This window comes from Sminthopsis crassicaudata, chromosome 1 (assembly GCF_048593235.1).
Source record: "Sminthopsis crassicaudata isolate SCR6 chromosome 1, ASM4859323v1, whole genome shotgun sequence".
In the NCBI taxonomy this organism is placed as follows: domain Eukaryota; kingdom Metazoa; phylum Chordata; class Mammalia; order Dasyuromorphia; family Dasyuridae; genus Sminthopsis; species Sminthopsis crassicaudata.
In genome coordinates this window covers 590,711,360-590,734,330 of record NC_133617.1, presented here as the reverse complement: position 1 = coordinate 590,734,330, position 22,971 = coordinate 590,711,360, and the positions used below count along the sequence as shown (strand labels likewise).

The following is a 22,971-nucleotide window of genomic DNA, read 5'->3' as shown; positions in this document are numbered from 1 at the left end:
TATAGCATGGTAAAGAAAGATACAAGAAGAAATAGACAGCAAAACTATAATAGTGGGAGATCTCAACCTTGGTCTCTCAGAACTAGATAAATCAAACCACAAAAGAAATAAGAAAGAAATTAAAGAGGTAAATAGAATACAAAAAAAGTTAGGTATGATAGATCTATGGAAAACACTGAATGAAGACAGAAAGAAGAACACAGTCTTCTCAGCAGTTCATGGAACCTATGCAAAAACTGACCGTATATTAGGACATAAATCTATTGCAGAAAGGCAGAAATAGTAAATGCATTCCTTTCAGATCATGATGCAATAAAAACTACATTCAATTAAAAGCCAGGGGAAAACAGACCAAAAAGTAATTGAAAACTAAATAATCTCACCCTAAAGAATGAATGGCTGAAACAGCAAATCACAGACACAATAATTTCATCCAAAAGAATAACAATAACGAGACTACATACCAAAATTTGTGGTTTGCAGCCAAAGTGGTTATTAGAGGAAATTTTATATCTCTCGATGCTTATTTGCATAAAAGAGGAAAAAAAAATCAATGAAGTGGACTTGAAACTAAAAAGGGTAGAAAAAGAACAAAGTAAAATCCCCAATCAAATACCAAACTTGAAATTCTAAAAGTAAAAGGAGAGATTAATAAATTTTTAAGTAAAAAAATTATTGAATTAATAAAGTTGAGTGGGTTCTATGAAAAAACCAACAAAACAGATAAACCTTTAATTTTATAAGAAAAAGGAAAGAGGAAAATCAAATTGTTAATCTCAAAAATGAAAGGGAAAACTTTCCACCAATGAAGAGGAAATTAGAACAATAATTAGGAGTTACTTTGTCCAACTATATGCCAATAAATTTGATAATTTCCTGGTGGAACTGTGAACAGATCCAACCATTCTGGAGAGCAATTTGGAACTATGCTCAAAAAGTTATTAAACTGTGCATACCCTTTGACCCAGCAGTATTTCTACCGTGTTTATATCCCCCAAAGAAATCTTAAAGAAGGGAAAAGGGACCACATGTGCAAAAATGTTTGTGGCAGCCTTTTTTGTAGTTGCAAGAACTGGAAACTGAGTGGTTGTCCATCAATTGGTGAATTGCTGAATAAATAATGGTATATGAATGTTATGGAATATAATTGTTCTATAAGAAACAACCATTAGGATGACTTTTGAGAGGTCTGGAGAGCCTCACTGATGCTAAGTGAAATGAACAGAACAAGGAGATGGCAACAAGATACATGGTAACAATAGACTATACGATGATCAATTCTGATGAGTTGGCTCTCTTCAACAATGAGATGATTCAAACCAGTTCCAATTGTTCAGTGATGACTAGAACAGAACACTACACCTAGAGAGAGGACTATGGGAACTGAGTATGGACCACAACATAGCATTTTCACTCTTTCTGATGTTGCTTTATAGCATTTTATTCTGTTGCTTTTTTTTTTTTACTTGTTTAATTTTTCTTGTGCAGCACAATAATTATATAAATATGTATGCATATATTGGATTCAACATATATTACCACCATGTTTAACATCTATTGGACTATTTGCCATCTAGAGGAGGGCTTAGGGAAAGAAGGGAAAATTGGAACACAAGATTTTGCAAGGGCTAATGTTAAAGAATTGTCCATGCATATGTTTTGAAAAATAAAAAGCTTTAATTTAAAAGAGACAAGCAAAAACCACTGATCCTTGCAAAACCTGTTCCAAATTTTCTTCTCCTTTTCTCCACCCTCTCCCCTAGATGGCAGACAGTTCGATACATGTTAAATATGTTAAAATATATGTCAAATCCAATATATGTATACATATTTATACAGTTATCTTGCTGCACAAGAAAAATCCGATCAAGAAGGAACAAAAATTGAGAAAGAAAACAAAATGCAAGCAAGCAAGCGGAGGGGATACCCCTCCACTCTCACTGAAACCCTTCATTACTCAAAAGAAATAGGTCTCACAGTCCACATAAGACAAAGCAAAAGACCTGGTTTAACAGGTAAAGCACAAAGTTGGCTTATCATCATATAAGAGAGCTGGAATGATTTAGAAAATTGTATGGAGCTTTTAATGAGTTGAAGCTGATTCCTGAAATAAAAACCTGTATTTTAACCACATGATTAAATTAAATGAAATTCATCAAAGTGAATCACAGAACACTACAATCTCTAATCAAAACTGACCTAAAAAGCTATAAAAACACACATGGCAGGCATAAGTAAACTGCAGCATATTATTGATGATGATTTATGAACCAAAGTGACATCAAAAATATGCAAATAATACTTAATTTTAAAAAATCAGGGGCAGCTAGTGGTACAGTGGATAGAGCACCAGCCCTGAAGTCAAAAGGACTTGAATCCAAATCTGGTCTCACTTAATACTTCCTAGCTGTGTCACTGTGCAAGTCACAACCCCAATTGCCTCAGAAAAAAAAAAAATAATAATAATAAAATAAAATCAGTAGTGCAGTAGAATGAAAAAATTTAAATTCAAATGAGATATTTGTAGGGCATTTTAACATAGTGCCTGGCATATGTGTGCTTAATTCTTTACCTTCACTGGATTTAAAGTCAAGAGAATTAACTTTGAATCCTGACTCAAGTAAATACTATTTATGTGACATCATCTAAGTTATTTAACATTTCTGGGCCTGGATTTCTCCATTTACAAAATAAAGAAGTTGGACAAAATGATTTTTGAAATCCTTTCCAGTTCTAAATCTATGCTCCTACTAATCTCTACAATCATATTAATGGATAATAGAGTTCCCAATTGGCACTTATTAAATATTAAAAACTTTAAGGAAAACATTCAGTTTTCTAGACAGATCAAGGGAGAATATAGGTATGGACATGTAAAAGAACTGCAAAGAATAAAAAAAAAAAAGTTTTCCATCCTGTGCCTCTGTAATCTGGATCAAATAATCTACTCAATATTGGCATGAATCTTGGGTACAGAGAAGAGTTGATTAAAATGAAGGTCTCTCAAAAAATGCTTTTCTTCTGTTCTTTAACAAGCCCATTTGACTCCTATTCTGACTGTCAGGTACAGTCAGGGACAACTTGAACCCCAGGAAGAAGATACCTCGTTTGATAAAATCAGGGATCCATTCAAATACTGAAATCCTGAAAGATGTTCTTGTCCGAAAAGTATGGCAATGATTTACTATTCTCTCATTAAATAAATAAATGAATGAATGAATGAATGAATGAATGAATGAATGAATGAATGAATAAATAAATAAATAATGAAAAATGTGTGCTTTCTTCTTATTTTCAGTGAAATCAGAGGGCTTTTATTATTAATTTCAGCTTCCCAATTGTCCTCTCAGGTCTGGATTCTACACATCTGAAGCTGGATATTGTCAAGTTTCTAACATTTTAAATAAAAATATAGTTCTATACCTGCCCCCCATCTTCCCCTCCAAAATTTAACTGAACATAGTAAATACCTCTCCAGATAATCCAACTGATTCTTCTGTTGTTCCATACTGACCAATAGGGCCATTCTGTAGTCGTTCCAAAAGCTCCAACAATGCAAAATTTTTTTTCAATCCCCAAACACCTGAATCTCCTAGTTTAAAAATAAAATAAAGATGATTTTAACAGAACAACACTGTACCTTTCATTCTACACTTCACCTTTAATTTTAAAATCATAATCTAATTTTTAAAAATAAAATGTAATTTCTACATTTCTTTACAGATAACTGAATCTCTAGTTTAAAAGTTTGACAAAACAACACTATGCCTTTCATTCTACATTGCTATAAAAAAAATCTTATTTAAATCATAATCTAAGTTTTAAACATAAACTATAATTTTCATATTTCTAAAATGAAAAAGTTCTCATTTAATTTCCTTTGCTTGAAATTATGCTTTTTCTTTTTTTGAAGTAGAGATGAATGGGAGTAGAGGGAAGCTAATCATCCCAAAAAGAAAAAATGAAAAGGTCATTGAAGCAAAAGAATGAAAAGGTCATTGAAGAGAATGCATAAAGGGAGGAAAAAAAACCAAGAAAGTCCCCAAACCAAAGGCAAACACAAATGTGCAGAATAGCTTTGAAAGTCGTGCAATGAATTTTTCAAACACTTAAAAGGAAAAGGAAGCTGTACAATTTTAACATTCATGGTTTCATTTGTGATATTCTTTTTCTAGCCTACATATGCTTGATTTTAAATGTTTTTCTAATGTAACAGGAAGTTAACCAAATTATAAAATATATTTCCTTTGAAAAAATGCTTTATGCTGTTGAGAATACTGGCATCATTACATAAATTTGGTATATTCAAATGTTATTAAAAACCTCAAATTTCCCAATAATTATATAAGGAAACAAGTTTCTCTAAAATTTAAACTCTAAAAACAGAAATAAGTTAAAATGTCTATGATTATTAGTTCTCTCCTATCCTAATTCTGTGGTTGTACATTCCATCTTCTCCTACAGGGAGATCTAAGATTACAAAGCAGGCGAGATCACTTTCTACTCTTATCTCAAAAAAAAAAAAGAAAGAAAGAAAAAATAAAAAATTATGTAAATTTCCAACCCAGAGCAATTACTTTCACATGCTGCACAAGACTTAATTATCAACTACAGTGAAAAAGTCAAGATCTTTTAAAAGGAAGACGAATGTCAGTGAGGTCACAACTTCAACATTGGGTCAAACACTGAAAATGTCCTATTCTATAACATTTTAAAATATCTTCTCACCATCAAGTTCTGAATGTGTTGCTTGCCTTGCCAGTCAAATGCAAAACAATCAAGACTTTCACTTAATTCTACCAATAAATTTCAAATACATAAGATGTGCTGCAACACATCGTGAATCTCTCAGACTCTGGCATAGTCATGACTTGATTTAGCAGACCTAGCTTTATATACATATTTTCCTACTGCTTACCTTTTTGAATGATTTTAAGTGTCTAAAACTTATAGGGCACTATATATATATATATTTCTTCAAAATTCTATTCAATTGCCTATAAAAAGAATTCATGGTCATAAGATACTATGGAACCTAGTGTTGGATGGAATCTTAGAATTCATCTAGTCCAACTCCCTCATTTGGATCTTGTAGAAGATTAAGTGATTTGTCTATGGCAACAAAAGGTTTAAATAGAAAAGCTAAAATATAAATAAGGTTCAGGACTTCAAATGCAGCGGTCATTCACTGTAACACATTGCTTCTCAAAGAAGTAATCATATTTCTGTTCTCTTCTCTGAAAGAATGTTCATTAACATTTAATAAAACCTCAACAATGTTATCTCAAAGAAAGCGAACATTCTGACACCTTCAAAGAGTTAACATATATATCACAGTGTTGTATTGCCTGTAAAAGGCAAAAGTAAATACATTTGATCCAATGCCATTCTAGTTTTCCTGACAGACTGAATTCTTTGGGGAGGGAAGAGGAGAAATGCTAATCAATGTTAATTTGTGCTGCTTACATACTCTGTCAAAGGACCTTTGATTTTTGATATCTTCTCCTCATCAACCGCCTCCTGCTCCTGTAACAATTCAAAATTCTCCCTCCATATACTGAAATACTGAATAAAATCATCAAAAAAAGAAGAGAAGAAATAACTTTATATCTTTAAAAGCTAAATATTTTCTGTGGTTAACAGAAAGTGACTTTTTCAACTTAAATGTGAGAAGAAAACAAAACTCTGGATTAAAATATATATATGACATTTATGCAGGACTAGCAATAAATGTGTAAGTCAATGTTAAATAGCTTTTAATAAACAGTCTGAAATTTTATTTCCATTATAAAAGTCTTTTGGGGGGCTGTTTTAGAGGAATAACATGGGCATAAAAGGCCAGGAAGATTCATATTCCTCTAGCTCTAACCTTGCTGACAAAATATTTAAAACTTGGCTCCAGACTTATAGGGTTAGGAAAACTCAGAAAACCATACAGCTGAGCATGCTTGACATGGTAGCAACAAAGCACTGATTCTGGACCAAAACACAGAATTTGTTGTGTCCCAACACTAAGGGGATGTGATTGTATCCCTTTCTCAGCTACAAATATAACAAAAACTGAAATATCTCTGAAACCCAGAAGCAATACAGATAGAAATGCATGTGGAAACTAGTTTCTTTCACTCTAAATTTTAAAAAAAGATACCTCCCTATGCAGGCCTGCCTTTTAAAATTATGTATTTAAACAAATCAGATATAACAAAAATAAGTGACAGAATCATGTTTTTTAAGACTAAGAAAGAGCAAACTATAAAAGTAACTTAAATGATAACCATACCCAATCTATCGAGCAAATAGCATATCACGGAGCTCAATAAGCTCATTTTTCTGGGCTTGTTGTAGTATATAAACTTCTTTAGGACAAGGATTTTTGTTCTTGTCTCTACATTCTTGAAGTTTAGCACAGTGTATTATATACAGCAATTTGTGAAAACTGTTATGAAGGAGCAGCTAGGTAGCATATTCAATCATCAAGAAGACTAGAGTTCAAATTCAACCTTAGGTACTTACTGGCTATGTGATCCCTGGCAAGTCACTTAACTCTTTATCTCATTTTCCTCATCTACAATATGAGCTGGAGAAGAGAATGGCAAACCGCTCTTGCATCTTTGCCAAGAAAACCCCACATGGAGTCATAAAGTCAGACAAGACCTAACAACTACAACAAAAATCATAAAAGGGAACAACAACTTATTTGGAAAAGAAGCCTGCAATATGTACTAACATCAACCCCCAAATGCCATAGAAAAGTAAGTAATATCCAAGGGCAATAGAAATATTGGTGTCTGAAAAATCACAGTTCCCTGAAACTGACATCAAAGGGCAAGAACCTTTTTAGACAAATGATCTGTCAACTGCTCTATGGATACTTACATATTTGCCTCCTTAGCAGCTATGCCTAGTACTAACAAGCCTGAAAAGAAAGCTATCACAAAGTATTTTTGCACTGTCAAATGCCTCAACATCAGAAATGGAAGTATCCTTGTCAAAGAAAATGAAACTAAAGATACATTCATATCTACTTTGCTGCTGTTACATGCTAAGGTGCATCAGGCCTTTTAGCTAAGATTTGCACTTGACATTTCCTGTATTTGTTGTCTCTTCATATTAAAAGGTAATCTCCCCCAAGACAAGAAGACTATTTTATTTCTCCATTTGTATCCCCAGAATTTAGCACAATTCTTTGAACATAGCAGCACGAAATAAAAATGCTTTTTTCATTCATCTAAGTCAAGAACCACTTATTTATTACATGTAGGCTATGGTACCAGGTACTGTGCCAAAGATCGGGAACACACAAAACTGCATTAACAGTTCCTGTCCCCTAGGATTCCATTTTAAGGGGAGAGAAAACATATAAACAACTATGTAAATACAAAAGACAGATAAAATAAGTGGGAAGTAATTTCAGAAGACATTATTATTGATGGGACCAGAAAAGGATTCTTGGAAAAGAGATGTTGGTTAAGATTTGAAAGAAGCCAGATCAGCTAAGTAGGGCAGTGGATAGAGTACCAGCACTAAAGTCAGGAGGACCTGAGTTTAAATCTGGTCTCAGACAAACACTTCCTAGCTCTGTGTGACCCTGGGCAAGTCACTTCTCTTAAGTGACTTCACTTAACCCTAATTACCTCAGCTAAATAAATAGATGGATAAATAAATAAATGAATGGATAAATTAATTAATAAGTATTAAAATAATAATTTTTTAAAAAAGATTTAAAAGAAGCCAGGGGGTAGAGGTCAAGACCTTCTCATACATCTCAGACTGGCAAAGGTGACAGAAAAAGATAATGATAAATGTTGGAGGAGGTGTGCGAAAACTGGCACACTAATGCATTGTTGGTGGATTTGTGAACTGATCCAGCCATTCTGGAGAGCAATTTGGAACTATGCCCAAAGAGCTATAAAAATGTACATACCTGTTGACCCAGCTGTATCCCAAAAAGATCATAAGAGAGGGGAAAGGACCCACAAGTGCAAAAAATATTTGTAGCAGCTCTTTTTGTGGTGACAGGGAATTGGAAAAGTAGACGCGCATCAGTTGGGGAACAGCTGAGTAATTTAACACATATGAATATAGTGGAATATTATTGTTCTACAAAAAATGATGAGCAGTCATTTCAGAAAAGCCTAGAAAGACTTACATAAACTGATGCTAAGTGAAAAGAACCAGGAAAAGTGTGCACAGTAACTTAAGTAAGCCTGTATGATGATCAATTGTCATAGATTTGGTTCTTCTCAGCAAAACACTGATCCAAGACAATTGCAAAAATAGGATGGAAAATGTCATCTGCACCCAGAGAGAGAACTATGGAGACTAACTGCAGACCAAAACATGCCAATTTCACTGTTTTTTTTATTTTTGTTTTTTTTTTGGGGGGGGGAGGGCGGTTGCTTGTTTTTTCTTGTGATTTTTCCTTTTTCTTTTACAAAATAACTAATGTAGAAATATGTTTAAAATGACTGTACATGTATAACTTCTATCAAACTGCCTGGTGTCTTGGAGAAGAAAAGGGAGGGAGGCACAAAAAAATTTGGAACTCAAAATCTTACAAAAATGAATGTTGAAAACTATCTTTACAAGTAATTGGAAAAATAAAATACTAATGAATTTTTCAAAAGGTAATGAACTCTGTCTATGACAGAAGAGATCAAGGCATTCAAATGAAGGGGACACTAGAGATGAACTGGTTCACTAAACTTTCAGATGAGAGTAGCCAAAGTAAGGGTGATAGCCAAGGGACTAGATAGCTCAAGAGAGTAAGAACTAAGAAGGTATAGAGTTGTAAGGCAAAGCAAAAATGGAATGAATGACGATTATGATCTGATAAAGTTATTTCAGAGTTCATGAACACATAAGTGAAACACTTGTGACAGTAAGATAAGGGTATGAACATCTCTGTATGTGGCTTAGATGGAGGACAAAAACATCTGAGAAATAAGTACGCTGAAAAACTGAAAAGCTGGAGCAAAGATGAAGCAACGATACACAAGTTACAGTTCCCTAGCAAAAGGGCAGAAGTTGGAAAGAAGAGAGTGAGGCAGTAAACTCATTGTAAAAGGAAGGAAAAGGGTCACTAACAGCTAACCAGGGGATAAATATGGGCTGAATGAACCTCAAAAGAGAATTATGTGGAATTGGCAATGGGAAGGAAGGAGGATTCTGACTCCCCACAGTGAAAGTGAGCCAGAATAGAGGGGTCAACCAGGGAACTGTCAAGGATCAGTGAATGCCAGAAGACGGAAGGAAAAGGTTTTAAATGCAATGAAGATTGTTAACTATGGAGCAAGCATTCAGAGAGCACAATAAAAAAGGTGGGTATATATATCTGGAATGGGATGTTGGGAGAAGCAGAACTTAGCGGAATGTAAGTAAGGGAGCAGGTAGTGGAACCTGGGGAACAGAATCTGCACAAAAACAGTAAGAATTCTGAACCACAAAAAAATTCCAATAGACATATGATAGAAAGTGCTATCCATATACAAAGAGAGAACAACTATGGAGACTGAATGTGGATCAAAATATTTTCACTTTTTGTTGCTGTGTGTTTGCATGGTTTTTTTTTTTTCCCTTTCTCATGGTTTTTTCCCTCTTGATCTGATTTTTCTTGTGCAAAATGACAAATATAAAAATATGTTTAGAAAAAGTGCACATGTTAAACCTATACCAGATTGCTCGCTGTCTTGGAGGGGGGGAGAAAGGGAGAAAAATTTCAAACACAAGGTTCTGTCTGCAAAGTTGAATGTTGAAAACTTATCTTTGCATGTATTTGGAAAAATAAAATATTTTTTAAAATAATTTTTTAAGATAGAAAAATAAATAAATAAATAAATAAAATAGATAAATAAAAACCCCCACCCAAAAAAAAAAAATAATTCTGAATCAGTGGGATAGGGAGGGTATGACAAGATTAGAATGTTAAAAAAAAAAAAAAAAAAAAAAAAAAAAAAAAAGATTATTAATTCCTGGAGAGGAATCCATTGAGAAAGGAGGTAGACTGAATCCTCCTTTGTCCAACATCGGCAGACGTTGATGTTGAGTCCTATCTATGAGTCAAGGAAGACTAATTCTTAGTAGGGAGGGAGCAGGGACTTGTACAAGTAGAAGTGACAGCTAGAGAAGGGCCTGATCTGGGAATAGTCTCCAAAGAACTAGAAAAGCCCTGTGGCAAAAATGAAAGCCAGAGGCCTGAATCTAGAATTCACACAGGATACCTCAAGAAGTCTCTGGGACAAGAAGACCACAGGCTTACTAGTGCACAGCACTTCCTGAGATATTCCAGGCACAAAGATACAGGCCATAGGCAGACCAGCTATTGAAGAGGAAGCCATACTCAGTGATTGTTACACTTCAAATGAATTTAAACAAGGTTTTCCTTGTTTAAATTCATAATATCCCTAATACTTAGTTCTTTTGAACTAACATTCACCTTACATAGAATTCTGCTAGGCCTTAATCAATCCAAAAAAAAAAAAAAAAAAAGAATTGAAAGAAAAGAAAGAATATTCAGCTGTAAACATTTCAGAAAATTTAAATGAAAATTTACAGTTAAGTTTTAAAACTACACAGATCTCAAAACTCACAAAACCTAGCTAATAACAGAAAGAACATGGGAAATTATCACATATATGCTGCAAATTCTTCATTTCTCAGGTATTGCTCATAACCTACATATAAATGAAAACATGTCAAGACACATAAATGATTTCACAGTACTTCCATTATTTTAATGAATTAAGACTGTATACATCATATATTGGCATTTAATTAGATCTAAAGTATATCATTTTGTCTATCTGCATTTACCAATGAATTAAATCACTGTTCTTTTAAAGCCTATTTTCCTATGTATATTAAACAATACAAACAGCAATTAAGTACTTCAGATGAGATAAATTTTATTCCAATTTACTATCATATTTCATAAGGTTAACAGTTTTCAAAAGAATACTAGCTTTTTATAACCTTTTAATTATATTATGCTTTTGATCATTTAAAATCAAATGGAGAAATTTTTTTTCTTTTGATTAAAGCGATATAACATATTAAAATTTAAAATAAAATTTTTTTCTACCTAGCTCAGTTACTTGTCGATCAAATGGGCAGCGAATTGCTCTTCCATGGAGGGGAAGGCGTGTAAGACAGTCATGACACACAGTGTGGCCACATAAAAGCAGGCGTGGAACTTTGTCTCCTTGCAAAGAAAACACATCTTCACAAACTCCACATTCTAGAACCTAGAATTTGAAAAGGAAACAAATTGACTTTTTATTAATTCCCCGAGTTCAAAACTAGTCTTAGACATCGCCTAGCTGTGTGATCTTAGACAAGTCACATAACCTCTGTCTGCCTTAAGTTTCCTCACTTGTAGACTAGGGATGATAATAATACAGCTACTTTCCAGAACTGTTATGAAGATCAAATGAGATATATTTGTAAAGTGCTTAGCATAGTACCTGGAAATAGTAGGTACTATATGAATGCTAAATATTATCATTATTAATTTTAAATAAATGTATTTTAGCTTAATTCACTTGTTTAATAATTTATTCTACCTTACAGAGTTTCCTTTTCATTAAGAAATTATCCAAATTGTTGACTCTTTAAATGTACTTTGAAATTGTCCATTTGATAAATCTTACTGTAAGAATGTCACAATGGAAGCTATTTTAAAAGTTCGTAAAGGTGGGCAACAGATCAACTACATACAGCATAATCACTGAAGTAAGTTTTATTATAATAAACTTTGAGTATTATCTGATCCAAATTATATAACTAAATCTGTTATGTTAAACACATTATTTTCCTGTATTCCTTTTTTAAACAAACTCCTATGGTAACTCTAAAATAAAACAACAAATTGGAATTTAGAATTTGTTCTGCGATGAAAGCTGACCTTTCCACAAAAAGATGTTCAAAAAGTATCTTGTTTATCTTGGGTCATTCTTTATGGTTCTGCCCCAATAAAAGCTAGAGTTTGTTTTGAATTTATGTTAGTATTTTTATGAATAGTTTTATATTTATAAAGAAAAACTTTGCTAAGAAAATTAAATTTTTTTATCACTAACACAGCCTTGATAGCAGAAAGGATTTAGTATGAGTTCAATTCAAAGTTAATACTATAAATAAAATTACAAAGATTACAAAATTACTTAAAGAGGACAAACTAATCTCAAGTGAAACAATCAATATACAAATACAAATAAAAGTAGAAATAAATCATTCTTCATCTAAGCATGACCAATTATTACTGTAGTTCAGCTTCTTTAGTTGAAATAAAGCTGACTTTAAAATATTCTGTAATTCTGGCATTACTCTAATTCAGATGGGGTTTTCTTGTCCCAGACTTTATAGTAAAACTGTCTTGTTTCTAAAATACATTTTCCATGTATAATATGTTTACTTATAATTAAATATAAAGTCTAACACTTCATTCTAGAGGATCATAAAATGATTCACAAAGAAATGAAATTAGAAAGGTATGCAGAGCTGACATTTCTAAATTCCTAGAACAAAGTGCTTAAACTATAAATAAGATTGGAAAACAATTGCTGAGATTAGAAAATATCCTTAATCAACCACTAGAACCAATAATGAAACAGAAATGAAAACCAAAAGTTGCAAAAGATATATAATGAAAAGACTCAAATATAGCTGAAATGAATGATTGAAAACCAGAATTTGAATCTATCAAGTATTTTAAACTTATCTATATCATTTATTAATATACTTTGAACTATAAACTCATATATTTGTCACTATAAATATACATATAATTTTACATTCTTCCCTAGAAGAACAGAAATAGTTTGTATTTGATTTGAAAGTATTCCATAATTAAGTGAAACAATTTGATTTTAAAAGAAATTATTTAGCAGTCATTTAAAGCTATTACAATATATGTAATTTTTTATTAAATTTACTTCTGAAACAATATAATTTCCATCAATATTGACTATCTTTCTCCAAAATCTGAATTTACTTCATAGACAACACTAAGTTCAAAATGCCTTAATTGCACCAATAGCAATATAGAGAACAGAAAAACTTTTCTGCCACATTAAAAAAAAAAGCCCTAAGAAAAGCTTTGTTTATATATCTATCACATCCTACTTTTCATTTACAGTAGGAAAAAAAGCACAAAACCAACATCTGCTACTTTACTAGAAGACTTAAAAATAACAGATTTCATCTGTTTTTTTATTAGTAAAATGGACATAATATTTGAACTTCACACCTATTTTACAGAGTTAAGGTGAGAACCAAATTAAATGATAATGAGTCTTCTAGTCATAAAGTAACATATAAATGTAAAATGTCATTATTACTTTTATGGTAAATAAGTAATTTTTCTTTTAGACATTTAATTATTATGTATTGCACTAATTGTTAATATTTTTATCTATAAAAATGAATCTTTGCTATGTCATATAGCATGGAAAATCAAATCCTATAAGATAATTCAATAAATACTTCAAGGAATTAAAAGATTTAGTAGCTTAAGCCAGTAAAATAACCAGGTTTCTTTTCAGGTATACTTTAAAAGAAAAGTCAGAGGATTGGCTTTATAAATTCCAAATTTAATATATCCATGTTTTTTCTCTGAAAAACAGCTAGTTCTTTGTGGAACTACAAAGATGCAAGATGGCACTGATGCATTCCTTTAAAATGATGCCAATTCAATAAATCAATCAATCAATAGATTTTGTGTTTAGCATTTAAAGCCTTCATAATCTGTCCCTTGCCTAACTTCTCTGGTCTTCTTAAATTTAATTCCTCTCTAAGCACAGTACTATTCAGCAACACTGGCCTTCTTGTTCCTCATACAAGATATTCCATCTCCTGGATCACTCTCCCTTTTCACTGGCTATCCCCCAGCCTGGAAAGGCCTCCCTCCTCACCTAACTTCCTTCAACACAACTCAATGCCTATCTTCCAGGTCCCCTCTATAGATGATTTTGATGAAGCCTTCCCTCTCACATTCCTTGTGTACACAGCTGTTTGAATTCTGTGTCCTAAACAATCAGAGCAACTTGAGGGCAATTGATTTTTGCTTTTCTTTGCAGAATATACCTAGCACAGTTTAACAAAAGCCTGCTGAATGAGTTACTAACAGGGTCATATGTGACAGATTCCCTAAATCCCTAGACAGGAAATATATCCTATCATTTATAAATAAGAGATCATAGGTTTAAATCATCAAGAATATAAGAAAAATCCTCAAGACAAAACAGAAAAACCCTGCAGGAGAATTTTTGATGAGTCAAAAAAGAACTGCAGTAAATCCTTTTGTAACATAAAGCATATATACTTAAGTAATCTCCTAATTATACATTACTAACTACGTCTTTGTAGTTCTCTAAAACCTAGCATGGGGCCTTAACATGTAACAACAGACTTTGAACAAAGTTGTTAAACTGATCTCAATCTTTTTCCATTTAGATTTTTTATACCTTTGTTTTTCTGGGGAAAAAAAGGGGGGAAGTATATGAATAAAGGTCCTTACATTTATGTGATATAATACAATTATAAAATACTTTGTGTTCAAAGACTTCAAGATTTAGAATTTAAAAAGGAACTTGTGGGCCATTTAGTGTAATCCCTACATTTTCTAAATGAGGAAATTGAGGCCAGATAGATTTGTGTGATTAAATTAACAGTATTTGAATCTAAGTCCTCAGTCCAAATAGCCTAGGTCAAGCCAATATTCCATATAAGAGTACCAAATATAGAATATATTCCTTCTAGGGAACAGGTTTTAGGAAATACATTGACATCTAGGTAACCCTCTTGAAAACAGGCCAAAGAGCCCATTATCTTATTTGACCCACATAACCTTATAAAGTTAAAAAAAAAACAGGAAAACTGAGTGAGGCAGACCTAAGCTTTAAACGAATCAGGATTCAAAACCAAATCCGCTCCAGAGCTAGATAATGATTATTTCATTTTTTAAGATCACACAAAAGCATCATACTACCTATTATAATGAAAAGCCTAAATGATTCATTCCAAATACAGATTTCTACAGTGTTTTTTTTTTAATCTCTAAAAATATTAACACTGAGATGAGTGATAATACCAATAAATTACTTGATATTGTAACAGGACCTAACTAAAACAACACTATTTTCTGGGGTACATGTTACAGATTCACTCAAAAAGAAATATCCTATTAGTTGAGAGCTTTCAGGTAACTAACTTCATCCCCATGGACAAAGTCCAAAGCAAACAAGTGTTTCACCAAATTTGCACTGTATGCTTCAGGAAACATATTTAGGCCCCACTGCAATGACAGTGACATCATCCAAATTTTTAAAATTAAAATGAACTAAAAATTATGATAACTAAACAACCCATTAACACTCACTAGCTACTTGCTGAATTCTGCTCTAGTTTTTAGATAGTATACTAGTTCAAGATATTAAAGATAGGACAGTTAGTTGGCACAGTAGATAGAGCACCAGCCCTGAAATAAGGAGGACCTGAGTTCAAATTTGATCTCAAGACACAACACTTCCTAGTTGTGTAACCCTGGACAAGTCACTTAACCCCAACTGCTTCAGGAGTGAAAAAAGTTATTAAAAATAACTATATAGCTATATAATCTGCTGATATCCTACTCTGAAACACAGGCATCACAAAAAGATTCAAAATGCAGCACTTCCCAAGTGAAATGAGTTTTATGACCTCTTTGCAGCACTTGAACACTATATAACTTCACAATCAGCCTCCCTAGGATAGAGAATTGTGGAGTTTATCATCTACAATCATTTTCTACAATCTACAATCCTTTTCTATAATGCAAAACGGCTAATGAAACGCAAAATCTTAATGCAGTTTTGAGTTTTTAGATCCCTTTTAAGCTTTGATAATTTAAAACTACACTAAGACTTCTGGAATATACTGCTTATTGTGAATAATGAGAATGCAATCTGCTAACAAATTTTTTAGCACTGGAAGACAAAAATGTGAGAAATGAGTTCCAAGCACTTCAGTTCACATTTTTCTCATGCTGTTGGTAACAAGTATATATACTCTATTTGAGTTTTCTAAATATTTAACTAATACTGCCCGGAATCATAGAAACAATATTAATTTTGTAGTCAAAAACTATAGATTCCAAAGCTAGTTCTATTACCTACATTCTCTTAAGCAACTCATTTCCATCACCCGTCCAAGCTTCAGTTTCCTCATCTGTTAAATTTTTTTTTTCAATTGGATCATCTTCTTAACCTAAGGTACTTAAAAAAAAAATAATTTTGCTATACTTTTCAACACGGCTGGCTTCCTATACAATCTTTTGTTTTATGCACTTAAAAAAAAATTACTCTAAGTAAAGAGCCCATTGGCTCCCTCAGACTAGCAAAGGAGCCCAAGACACGGAAAAATGTTGGCCTAGATTATCTCCAAGGTCTCTTGCAGATGTAAGGCTCCCCGAGATGCAGAATCTATGAGGAGGGCAGTGGCCCACAAGAAAAACCTTCACCTAGTGCTTCCTCCGAAATAGCGTCAAACAATTACGAAATGACGGCCCCCAGTGAAGGGGAGAGGAGAGAGCTAGTCACTGTCCAGCGCAGCTCAAGGTTGCAGGGACTGGAAGAGAAACTGGGGGATCAAGAGAGGAGGGAGAGGAAGCTACCCATTGTCCAGTGCAGCCCAAGGATGCAGAGTGGAGTGAGTGGGGGAGGGGAGAGAGCCAGGCCAGGGAAGGCTAGGGCAGGGCTCTCCCAGATTCCCAAGGCACCCGAGGCTGCGAGAAAGGGTGTTAAGAGCAACTCCTCCGCGCCACAGCGACCTCCGGGCCCTGGGAGACCCCAGAGCGGTCCTCCGCCGTCGAAGGGGAGGAGAGTAGAAAGATAACTATAGTAGGGGGGGGGGGGAAAGACGGGGGCTGACGGCGCCTCACCTTCACGACGGTTGGGCCCCGAGTTCCGTGCTTGCCGGTTTCGATGCCGGCACCGGGCTTGTTTACAAGCAGGGCCGCCATCGCAGCAGCGCCGCTGCCGCAGCCAACCGAGGGGCGGGAAAAGATCCGCCTCCACTTACGCATCGGGCTGCACAGGCGCAAAGAGGCGGCCACGAGAGGCAAGGGCTGTGAGAGCCGCGAGGCGCAGCTCCGCCCAGCCCGCTGTGGCCTGGGAACGACACACAGGGGCGTTGTGTCGGCGTGGCTTTGCGCGTGCGCACATTTGACGCTAAAGCACTTGAGCTAGGACCCTGAGGGGTGTCCTCCTGAGGCTGTGACTGTGTTTCCCATTCCGACCAATTTTACTTAAGTCCCAGAATGCAACACGGCATCGGGGTAGACCACAAATCCCGGCATGCTATTTGCTTCTTTAACGCTCTGGAATGCTGGCTTCCTGGCCTCCTTAAGAGATACGGCCGCTAACAACCAGTGTCTAGAAACGACCCTTTGCAAAATTATACGGTTACGTGATGAGTAGGAAGGAAAGTGTGGCTAGGAGAAGTAATTGGATTTGTGAGTTGCTTCTCAGGGTGGTAGGAGAAATCAGATTATTTTCGCGTACGTTCGATTAGGCGACTATCATGTCGGCTTCGATGGAACCAACTCGCGGAGGAACTCCTTCCGGGCGGAGGTTGGGGGGAGAAGGTGGGAGTGACGTTAGACGTCCCCGGCCTCAGATTACGAGATTGATGCGTGATTCTTCTTCCTGCACACCTTCCGGTTTTCTTCCGGGCTGGAGGGGCGGGGCATTGTTTGATGAGCCTCGCCGGCTTCCGTAGTCGGTAGTTCTAAGATTCCGGTGGAGATGGAGGTGAACCCACCAAAACAGGAACATTTACTGGCGCTAAAAGGTAAAAAAAAAAAAAAAGTTGCCGAGACCTGTCTTAGACATCACGCCTTCTTCCCTCCCCCTCCCCCTTTTACTTCCATCCTCTGCCTCCCTTTTTGCCGCCATCACGGCGAGTAGGGCTGGCTCCCTCTGACTCCTAGAATGACCTGGAGCTCCACTCCCCTGCTCTGTCCAGTGGATCAGAGCCCCGCCACCCATCCAGGCCATAGCCATCCCAGAGACCCCACTGGTGGTTGGGAGACGAGTGTTCCCTTCTTCCTTAATTCATTGGGCGGCTTTGGGGGAAGCCTTAATTTTTACTGAGGAAAATAACTTTAATTGCCACTAGGAGTTAACTCAAAGCAAAAGTGCACAAAGTTACAGAATAACACGCAAATTTATCTCACTAACTCGTTAAATTTATTATATTATAATACATCATTTGTTAAATGCGATTGAAAGGGGATACATTTGAAGTATCCACAAATATCTTCTCAAAATACTAAAGTTAATTATAAGCTAATTTTAAGAATGAAACTAGCAAATTTTGAGTTTTGCAGATGATTGATATAAGGAGCTGTGTGGAGAGCTAAACTAAGCAAAAATGTTACTCTTTGAGAATTGGTTTTCTTTTTGGAAGACCAAAAATATATGTATTTTAATGGGGGGGGGGGCTCTGATTGCCCTATTTCAGTGATCTCCCTTTACTGTATACAAATTGATGTTTAGTTTGTGATCATTTATTTTCAGTAGAGCACATACATTCTGCATTGTAGTCATACTTCCTTCTTGGTGCCATTTTTTGAGATAGTTTTGGTAGATTGTAATCAAAATTACACTATGAAGGATTAATGCACTAATATTGCCATCTAGCCTGTTATTCCTCTACAGCAGCCTCTGGCTGTAACCATTAATTGTACAGAATTTGAAAGAACCTTAGAAGCCATCTAGTCCAACTTTGTCTATTGATAGACCTAATTTTTATAGCTGTCAGGATTTAAGTAGGGAATTTTTTTTCAGAATGTATTCCCTTATCAGCCTTTATGGGATTATTTTTTCATTATTTTTATTATTTATTTATTTGTTTGTTTTTGCTTATTAGCTTTTTATCATACACATGGCTAAATCTTTAGATAGAAGAAATCCATTTTGTGATCTGTCCAATTCCCATTCATTTGTTTCTGCCTCTAAGACTCAGACAAATTTTGACAAAACAGTAGTCAATTTTGAGATCCCCTGAGTAACTCGGTAAAAAATTTATAAGGAAAAATGAATTGCAATTTACAGATTGGTGAATTTTCTTTAGAAAACAAAATTAAATGTTGACATTTTCTTATTTGCATTTCATAAGATAATGTTATAGTGCAATAAAACATATACATATTATAGCCTGATAAAATATTGACATGAGATAATTGAATAAATATGTTTAAATATATTGGATCTAATATGTATTTCAACATATTTAACATGTATTGGACTACTTGCCAGCTAGGGGGTAGGGAAAGGAGGGGAAAATTTGCAACAAAAGGTTATGCAAGAGTCAATGTTGGAAAAGTTACTCACGCATATGCTTAGTAAAAAAAAGCTTTAATGAAAAAAAAAATAAAATATTGACATGTATAGACATAATCTTTCTTCCCCTCTCCATTTTTCCTCTCTTTACCTATCTAGACCAGGACAAATCAAATTGCAGAAATCATAAGTGGCAGCTTTTAGGAATATCTACAGCGTTACTTAAGTTTTTTTCCTCTGTGGACATGGTCAAGGAAAAAATATCTTAATTTCTGAATATTTTATCTTATATTCAAATATATAATGTTCTGAATTTCACAGTCATAGATGTTTGAAAGTTTGGGGGAGACAAATTCATGACCGTCAAAAATTGAAGTGACACAGATCTAAAGAATAATAATTTTGTTAATGAAAATTCAGTGACTGGTTCTTCTGATCAGATTCATAATTGATTTTAAATGAAGCCTGAAACATTCTGATACAAGCCTTTGTTACCTGTTTAAGAATTTGCCCTGTATAAGGTGTAGTCCCCAAATAACTTTTGTGTGAATCTGAATGTATCATGGTTCTACCAACCAGAATAACCTACATTTTAAGCTGTAAAAACTATATTTACAGATTTGATTTGCAGTTACTGGGTACTTCATGACTAAAAAGAGAGAGTCCCTATTCCAGTCAGGATATTTTGACAACTGTATTTCAATGTAATTGGTTTCCTTTGTGATCCTACACGTTGTGGTTTTGGTTTTTTTTTTTTTTTTTAATATTATTTTGAGAAGGGATCTATAGGTTTCATCAACTTGCTAATATAGATATTGACACAAAAGATGTTAAATCCCTCGGCTAGAATAATTAGACTAAACCAAAGTTACCTGGTGAAAGTTCTGTAATTGTGGATAAAGCACCAGCCCTGAAATCTGACCAAGTTCAAATCTGACCTCAGACATTTAACATTTTCTAGCTGTGTGACTCTGGGCTGGTCACTTAACCCCAATTGCCTCAGGCAAAAAAAAAAAAGAAAGAAAAATCATTTCGTGTGTAGTGATCAACTATGAACAGTAATTAAACTATTAATGGATTTTAACCTGTTAAAATGCAGTATCCAGTCATATCTATATTTAATGTTACTGAGAATGGCACAAATATATTTGACAAAAATTACCAAAAACTATTTGTTTAGAGGTAGCTAAGTTAATAGAGCATGTCATTGGGCCTAGAGACAGGAAGACCTGAATTCAAAACCTGGCCTTGAACACTTAGTAGCTGTGTAAGCTCTCCTGGACAAGTCACTTAACCTCTGTTTATCTTAAACATGGGAGAAGGAAATGGCAAATTACTCTAGTATCTTTGCCCAGAACACCTCATGAACTGTATATGTATAGTCCATAGTCAGTCATAACTAAACAACTACTTTTGTTTAAATCCATTTTTATATTTAAAGTATAAAAAAGTTCTTGTAAATAAAAGTTAGTCTCCATTTTTCTTCATTTTGAAATAGGAATCTTTTAACCTTTATAAATTTGTATATTAACTTTTTCTTTAGTTCACATGAGACTAGTATTTTGGAATCAAAGATTTGGTTTTTGTCTAAATTATAATTATAATTTCTTACTGCATAAGAATATTTTACCGTATTCTTCTAAATGATTAATATTTAACAATTAAAAAGTGTAAAATTAGAATTTCATCACATCATAACTTGAAAACTTCATAATTCATTTTTGAGATAGAGAATTGAATAATTTGTTCAAGACTACACAGCTAATCCAGAGGAAAGCTATGATTAAAATCCCAGGAATCCTTAGTGTTATTTCAGAGTTATCCACTATAATGGTATGGAGTCATTTGGATGTAACAGTCCTATTTAAATTTTTTGCTTTTTAAAAATGTATTTGCTTTAGTTCCAGATAAACATAAAACTAAATTTCTAAAATAAAGATTTTATTTAAAAATTTACAAGTCATTTTTAAAAAGCTTTCTTAACTTTTTAAAGTTTATAATTACCCGTTGCTGCTTTGGCAAATATAAAGTACACAAGTTCATTTTTATCCTACCTATTTATGTATGACCTATTTTGAGATACCCAGTGTATCTTATTCTTTTGTAATACTTCTGCTTTAGGTCCTGTTTCTTCCTTCTCATCAGTGCAGAATATGGAAAGAAGGACAAGAAAGTCTAATAAGTTCTAGCAGTGAGGATCTTGATCAAGAAATGTTGTGTCCCCATTATTAGTGTCTGGATTTATACAAAATGAGTACAGAGGTAGTATTATACTACCGACCATGTGAAAGTGACCCTACACGATTATACAAAGTTGCAGAAGAAGCTATTAATGAATTTCCTACTCGACCATTATTGAGGTTTATACCTTGGTTTCCAAATGATGTAATAAAACTTCCCCTCAAACCTAAAAGACTACCGCCGATTATTTCTGGTGAGGCAGCTAAAGAAGTGGACCAGCACTTTACCATTTCAGAACATCACAGGAAAGCTCAGAATTATGATTGTACAGTGGGCCTTCTGGAGTTTCAACCAAATTTGGAAAAGATGAATTGTTTAACCCGAGCACAAACACTGGATGAACAGATTAGTTGTGGAAATCCAGATGAACAGACCAAAAAAGCAAAACGGCATTTGAAAAGGTCTTGGAGTGTTTCAGTTTCCAGAAATTTTACAAAAAAGGTTTTGCCTTTATCTAAAGAATTACAACAGAGTTTAGAAAAATTAAAGCTACATTCATTATATAGAGCAAGATGGACAATAGAACAATCTGTTTTTAACAACCAAACTTTGGAAGATATTTGGATAAAACTGAATCGACTTATCAGGCATAATGAACTTCCATTTTGTAACGCTACAATACAGAGACATGTGAGCCAGATATGGGTATTCTGTGACATTGTGCACTGTGAATATGTATGTAATCTGCTTAAAGGAAGATTAGGTCTTAAAGGAAAAATGAATTTATTTGTACATAAATATGGAGTGATTTTTAGTATGTAATAGAAATGAATTCTTTTTTGCAGAGAATTAAATTTGTATTCTTTGTGAGGAATGCACTGAAATATAGGTGATAAATAAATTTTGGGATTTATTTTTAACTTTAATGGAAAGTATTTTCTTTCAAATTGTGGTTCTCTGTAGTTTGCTTTGTGAATTTTAATACATTGTGTGAGGAATAATTTCATCGTGTGCCTAGATAAGAGTACAATTTTTGGTGTGTAAAGTCAAGAATTCTGAACTCTATAAATAACCCCTTCTGACAGATAAACAGGATTCTAGGTAATTTTCTCTTTATTTCTGTTTTGAAGTCCTCCCAGTACTGAATATATCATTCCAGATGCCCTGGATGTCAAAACTTTAGAGAGAAAATATTCTTATTGTTTTTCAAGTGATTAGAGTTAGATACATATCCCAAGCAGCATGGAATAATGGATAAAGAGGACTTTAGGACAGGAAAATACGGATTCAAAGTCCTTCCCATTTCTGAATTTTCCTATTGCTCAAGAAGGTACCTCTATCCTACTCACCTGGGCTTGAAACCTCAGTGTTATCTTCAACTTCTCTCTGTTCACTTAACGTGCAAATGTGAGTGTTTTCTTTATCATAACATCTTTCCTATATGACTCCATCCCACTATTCATGCAACCTCCAT

At 34.2% G+C, this 22,971-nt stretch overlaps 3 protein-coding genes across 4 annotated transcripts in view; 2 read left to right on the top strand and 1 right to left on the bottom strand.

The window, feature by feature from the left end:
• Positions 1–17,067, bottom strand: part of TRIM23 (tripartite motif containing 23) — a 40,600-nt gene extending 23,533 nt beyond the window's left edge. The window contains exons 1-3 of one of the 2 annotated variants that reach the window (XM_074282395.1): positions 16,913–17,067; positions 11,081–11,243; positions 3,471–3,592 (exon numbers count right to left, since the gene is read on the bottom strand). In XM_074282395.1, the coding sequence (XP_074138496.1) occupies positions 3,471–3,592; positions 11,081–11,243; positions 16,913–17,056 (429 nt within the window). In that variant the 5' untranslated portion in view covers positions 17,057–17,067. Of the gene's footprint in view, positions 1–3,470; positions 3,593–11,080; positions 11,244–16,912 lie in introns of those variants that run through there. The other variant, XM_074282396.1, reaches the window with a different exon arrangement.
• Positions 17,068–17,246: 179 nt separating this feature from the next.
• Positions 17,247–22,971, top strand: part of TRAPPC13 (trafficking protein particle complex subunit 13) — a 36,937-nt gene continuing 31,212 nt past the window's right edge. The window contains 1 exon segment of the mRNA XM_074282397.1: positions 17,247–17,823. Within this exon segment, the coding sequence (XP_074138498.1) occupies positions 17,778–17,823 (46 nt within the window). The 5' untranslated portion in view covers positions 17,247–17,777.
• On the top strand, positions 21,442–22,419 carry SHLD3 (shieldin complex subunit 3). The gene has a single exon (XM_074282405.1). The coding sequence runs from the start codon at positions 21,567–21,569 to the stop codon at positions 22,317–22,319; it is 753 nt and encodes a 250-aa protein (XP_074138506.1). The 5' UTR covers positions 21,442–21,566; the 3' UTR covers positions 22,320–22,419.

Excerpts from the sequence above, each read along its gene's own strand:
- SHLD3 (XM_074282405.1), top strand. The coding sequence starts at position 21,567 with ATGAGTACAGAGGTAGTATTATACTACCGACCATGTGAAAGTGACCCT.